The following is a 5,897-nucleotide window of genomic DNA, read 5'->3' as shown; positions in this document are numbered from 1 at the left end:
GGTGGAGCTATGTCCAGCCAGGTGTAGATAGCTGGGATAAGTGCACGTTCACGGCTTTCTCACATAGACCACGGTATCAATCCCAGATTTACAGATGCAGAGATGAGAATACGCATGCGCCGTATGTTTCACCCAATGAGCAGCAGCTTATATGGAAAGTAACGAGGAGGGGAAGAATATGCAAAAAGGGAAATTCTTATCTTCTTTCTCTAGTTATTCTTAGCTCTTATCAAACGGAGAGAAAAAGCCCAACATGTGTATGGATGTAAAAATATCTCCTTAGGCTATAGTCACTCCACATTGTTACAAAGTTGTAGGATACACTGTGTTTTAATTGCTGTAAATATGCTAGTTTCATGTTTCTTTTTTTATTTGATAAATGTGCTGGTTTTACTATAAAGTGTCTTTGACTAGCCTACCATGTAAAGCACTATATAAATAAAATGTATTATTATTCAGCCTTTGCCTTAAAAGTGAGCAGAGGGAATAATGTTCCTCGGGAAATGGACCCCAATAATAATAATAATAATAATAAAAAATGGACCCTAAGGACTCTAGGCTTAATTTCAAACCCTTATTCACAATGCAAGAACATGTTTTACAACCATATGCACTAATCTTTATAAGCTATATCTAATTCTTTGTACAATTAATGTTCAGACAGAACAATCAGAAAGGGACAACAACTAGAAAAATAAGTAAGTGACTTCAATACATGCTGTGAGCATATGTAAAACAATATTCATGTTTTTTTATTCTTCTGACAGGTGACTGCACCAAAATAAACAGATGAAGAAACCATTGTGCGTACTGTATATAGACCACGTTATTACTCCGGTGATGTAAGACTTATTGAGAAGGTTATGAAACCAACAGTGGTCTCTGACTAGTCTGCCATTAATATCATCTGGGAACATAACTAAATTAATATCATCTGGAATATCACTACATTAATATCATCTGGAATATCACTATATTAATATCATCTGGAATATCACTACATTAATATCATCTGTTAATAATTAATAAAATCCCGGCTTAATCCCTTATCCTAGTTTTGTGCAACAGGCCCCAGGTGTCTTTATTTTGTTGATGATAATATTGGAGGGAAAGTAAAAACCGTTCAGGTGGGGATACTGTTCGGCTTTTTACAAGTGTAGACAGCTAGCTAACACTACGCCAATGTTTGCTAACGTTAGCGCACCAGCGTTCGCTTAGTTTATCTGTAAATATAACGGCTGCCTTCGGAGTTTCCAATATCTGCGTCCACGTTGTCAACATCAGACCTGTGGCGTTAGTGCTCCTTTTGAGCCGTCATTTTATTACTTGAAATAAGCTTTGCTCTTACGACATGGGAGGGTTTTTGTTACGTTATAAAAAAGCTAACTTGTGATAGTTAGCCCGTTTTTTATGCTAGGGGATTCAAGCTAACATTGCCGAGCCAGCTGTGTGTGTTTGTGTGTTCCCTAAACAACATCTTCCTGATGGATTTATTTTAAAATTCTGCAATTTGTCTCAAATAAAACAAACACATGTTAATTTACATTCTGTTCATTGTTGTTTAACCAAACTTTAATGGTTTCTGAAAATACATGTATTTGCATTCCCTAATAACCCACGTCCAAATAACAATAGAATACAATATTTTTTTAGGGAAGCCATAAACCAACCATAGGGCTACACTCTGTAATACTGGGGACTTCCTTTCTACACTACAACTGGAGTGAAGCTATGTTGTAATTTAGTTGTTCAAATGCTCAGTACTAGTACTACTGTAGCAGTATTGTCTATGTAGCTATTATGAGTTATCACCAGATGATATCAAGAGGAATGGCTTTACTCATAAATCCTGTGTGTTGTGAAACAGTTTTTGCTTTTATATCAACAAATAACCCAAATTGATTTTCTTGATACTGTCGTGCATAAGACCTTTTTTTCTGTCCTGGACTGGGTCTTGACTTGGACTCGAACCTCTTTGGACTCGGTCTTGACTCGGACTTGAACCTCTTTGGACTCGGTTTTGACTTGGACTCGACTAGTCCTGGTCTTGGACTTGTCTTGGACTCGACAAAGGTGGTCTTGACTACAGCCCTGGCAGATACCCAAATATATCTTTCAATCAAGTAACAAGAAACCAATTAGGAACATAAAAACCTTGGTAGACTCCAACTAAAGTTATTATACCTTGCCCCAGTTAATGTCCGAAAGGTGTCTGGTGATGTTGGGGGGGTCGCGTTCATGTGTCTGGGTTTAAGTTTTGTATCGTTGATATAGTGTTTATGTATATCCACATTATACAGTACATATACAGCATGTATATATATAATACCTCACTGACATCAGCTCTTATCTTCACAACCCCCCCCCCCCCCCCCCCCCCCCCCCCCCCCCCCCAGGGTAAATATGAATGATTTGTCCCTTTTAGAAAACAACAACAGGACCAGACACTGTTTGAGACTATATGTCTTTCATTTTTGAATGCTTAGTTGATTATATAGTAAAGGAAATCAGATGAATAAAGAACACAACACATCAGTTTAAAGAATAAAAAGAAACCAGTTCATTAAACCAGAGGACTATATGAATTATTAATAGGTATTATGAAGTGTTATTACTGTTGTATTCTCCTCTTTGATCACAGAAAGCTCTGATAAAATATACACTTTTATTTTTTAATTTGACATTTCACATAGAGATGAATCAATGATAGAGATTAGAGATGAATTAATGATAGAGATTAGAGATGAGTCAATGATAGAGATTAGAGATAAATCAATGATAGAGATTAGAGATGAATCAATGATAGAGATTAGAGATAAATCAATGATAGAGATTAGAGATGCATCAATGATAGAGATTAGAGATGAATCAATGATAGAGATTAGAGATGAATCAATGATAGAGATTAGAGATGTAGAGGCTTCATGATGGAGCGTTGGGGTGATGCAGAGACTGTATAATATTAATGAACAGAGCAGGTGTGATAACACCCATCGGTTTGTGGGGATTTGCTATGAGTCGGCGAGATTGCCGTTACGGGCTCAGCCATCCTGGTTGATGATGTGATGATTTTAGATGAGAGGGAGGAGGGAAGGAGGAGAGGGGAGGAGAGAGGGAGGATAGGAGGAGAGAGGGAGGATAGAATGAGGATAGAAGGGGGAGAGAGGGACGAGTCAACCAGACCATAATTCATAAAATGATCATTCTGTGTTGCAGAAGACTTAAAACTAGCAATTGAGACCATAACGAGACCATGCTCTGTCATTAATATTAATATTAATATTATATTATTATTAATAACAGTCTAGGGTTGCACGCTGTCCTTGGAGCACACAAAAGTAAATGGAACGAAACATGCCAAGTCGTACCAGCCGGTTACTGTAGAGAGAGAGAGAGAGAGAGAGAGAGAGTTCACAACCAATGACTTACATTCAACGTCCAACCTCTATATTAAAGACTGCAACATACAACAAGAATGTGTTCTTACCCCCAATGTTAATCACCAGACAGTTCTCCGCTACACCGCCGTTAGGGTCCCCCGCATTGAAGTCGACAAAGTTGAATTTGGATCCATCAGACCACATCCACGTACCCTCCTGGAGGAGACAGAGTGGGTTAAAGTCAAAGTGAAATGAGGTCACATGACAGTTAGGGTTTGCTGTCTTTGTAGTTTATTTCAGCAGTTTTCTCCTTAACTTCTCCAGGACATGAACACCTGTCTCCTGGTGAAAGTCTGGTGTTTTAGGATCCAACCCCCCCCCCCCCCCCTCCTGAGGATCTACACACTCTTACATAGCAGCAGTCAATAATATATAATAATAATAAATACATGGAAAACAAACAGATTACAGAGTTTTAATTGTCACAGCTACAGGTTATTTACAAATTCTTAATGAGAACAGGTTGAGAGACCAGTGACATCACTTCCTGTTTGATGATGAAAGTCTCACCGTCACGGCGTCAGTGCCTCCGATCCAGGAGAATGTGTTTGCAGTGGACACTTGGTTAATGTAGTCTCTGATATATTTATGTTCTGCAGCTGAGTGGATGGAAGCCAGATTCCCTCCAGCAGCGAGGCAGGTGGTCTAATGGAGACAATATCATCAGGGTAAAACATTATTAACAGATCTTAGAGCAATTATACAGTCAGAGGGGACATTTCAATACTTTTAATCACTGGTATCAGTGGTGGGAAGAAGTATTCAGATCCTGTACTGCAGTAAAACTATTAATATAACACAGTAAAACATATTCTGTTACTGTGAAGTTCTGCAGGGAAAATGTTAAAGTCCATTTGTAGCACACTGAGTAGTATGAAGCATACATGTGTAAAAATAGATAGAAGTGCTGTACCTCCGCATTGGCCCAGGTCTTTGGCATGCTGTAGTATCTGAAACAGCGAGAGCCAAACTGAGTCCAATCAGGAGGGCAGGGGGGGGCACACTGTATGAACAAACACACCAGAACCAATCAGACTAGTTCCTCTGCAGCGCTGTGGAGATAGAGCTGGAAATGCAAGACTCCAATTAGAGCAACCCAACAAGTTCGAGATACTGTCCTGACCTGGGGGGACGTTGGATTTTGTGATCACAAAAAGGGAAGGGAGGTGTTGTCCTCGGCATTGATGGGTGGAGGGCCAAGAGGCTGGGACCAGTCTGAGCACCAACCAGGAGAAACCAAAAGTTTAAACCGAGGGAGCCTCCCACCCTAGGATTAACCAATCACAATAGCTTCCACATTGTCATACATTGAGCTGTGACTTTTGAACTGCATTCTTTGGGGGGGGGGGGGGGGGGGAGACAGAGTAACAGCAACCCGCTGACCGTGGCTTCTCAAACCGGAAGAATCCTTGTTACAAGTTTCTATTATTATCATTGCAGCTTTGATAAACCACCTTAAATGAGACAAGTTGTTTGTCTTCTGTCCTAACTGACCTACTGGACTGAGTTAACCCCCTCCGTATTGCTAAAATCCTGAATACAGGCCTGCCAGCGCGTCTAAAAGTGATGCTAGGTCAGGTGTAGTGGCTCCTTTAGCGTCTAACCCAACGGTGTTTCACGTGTTGGAGATCTGGTTCGGGACGTTTAATTGACACGGGACACAAGAACGGGACAGTTAGGTTTCAGAGATTGAGGGTTGGGTTACAAAAGGTACGTATGAGTGACATCTCTCAGACAGAATTCATCAAGCATCATCATGAACGAGATTCTGAATCATGCTTCACTTGGCTGACGATGAGAGGAACTAAAGCAACCGGCTGGTAAAACAGGTTCAGTCAGATTCTCTTTGGAGTCACTTGGTTTCGTGAAGAAAAGCTCACTGTGCATTATGGACAGTGAACAGTACATCATTACCATGCAACGTAGAGGGGGTCTCTGGGGCTGAGAACATAGCAGAGTTGTGGAGGCAACATTATTTTGACCTCTTTAATTGTGTTGATAGTGAACCGTATGAAGTTGGCCATGTCGTCTATGGTGAAAAAGTTGGAATTACAGCCAATGAGATCCATCTAGCTTTGACACAGCTAGCTGATAATAAAGCTAGCGGATCAGATCATATTACTGCAGAGCACCTGAAGTGGGCCAGCCCGAGGGTTGCAGTTCTCCTTGCCATTTGTTTTACTGGTTTTATGTCTCATGGGGTGTTACCAGACTCTCTGTTGTCCATTACACTGGTGCCTGTTATTAAGGAAAAAGCAGGGAAGGTGGGGAGTGTGGATAATTATAGACCTATTGCTTTAGCTATTGCTTTGCTTTGTATTATCAAAAGTCCTGGAAAGAATTTTATTAGATAGGTTGTGTGTTTATTTGTATAGTTCGGATAACCAGTTTGGTTTCAAGGCCAAGCATGGTACTGATCTATGTATCTATGCACTTAAGGAAATGGTGGGAACCTAC

General features: G+C 40.3%; 1 protein-coding gene across 1 annotated transcript in view; it reads right to left on the bottom strand.

Annotated features, from left to right (window-relative positions):
* Positions 1-2,452: 2,452 nt before the first annotated feature.
* LOC117952763 (galactose-specific lectin nattectin-like) overlaps positions 2,453-5,897 on the bottom strand; it is a 24,319-nt gene continuing 20,874 nt past the window's right edge. The window contains exons 2-5 of the mRNA XM_034885293.1: positions 4,354-4,443; positions 3,951-4,085; positions 3,488-3,596; positions 2,453-3,378 (exon numbers count right to left, since the gene is read on the bottom strand). Of these exons, the coding sequence (XP_034741184.1) occupies positions 3,305-3,378; positions 3,488-3,596; positions 3,951-4,085; positions 4,354-4,380 (345 nt within the window). The 5' untranslated portion in view covers positions 4,381-4,443 and the 3' untranslated portion in view covers positions 2,453-3,304. The remainder of the gene's footprint in view (positions 3,379-3,487; positions 3,597-3,950; positions 4,086-4,353; positions 4,444-5,897) is intronic.

Source organism: Etheostoma cragini, chromosome 11, assembly GCF_013103735.1.
Source record: "Etheostoma cragini isolate CJK2018 chromosome 11, CSU_Ecrag_1.0, whole genome shotgun sequence".
NCBI classification, from domain to species: domain Eukaryota; kingdom Metazoa; phylum Chordata; class Actinopteri; order Perciformes; family Percidae; genus Etheostoma; species Etheostoma cragini.
Note: the sequence above shows the minus strand (reverse complement) of the source record. Positions and strands in the feature narration are given on the sequence as shown.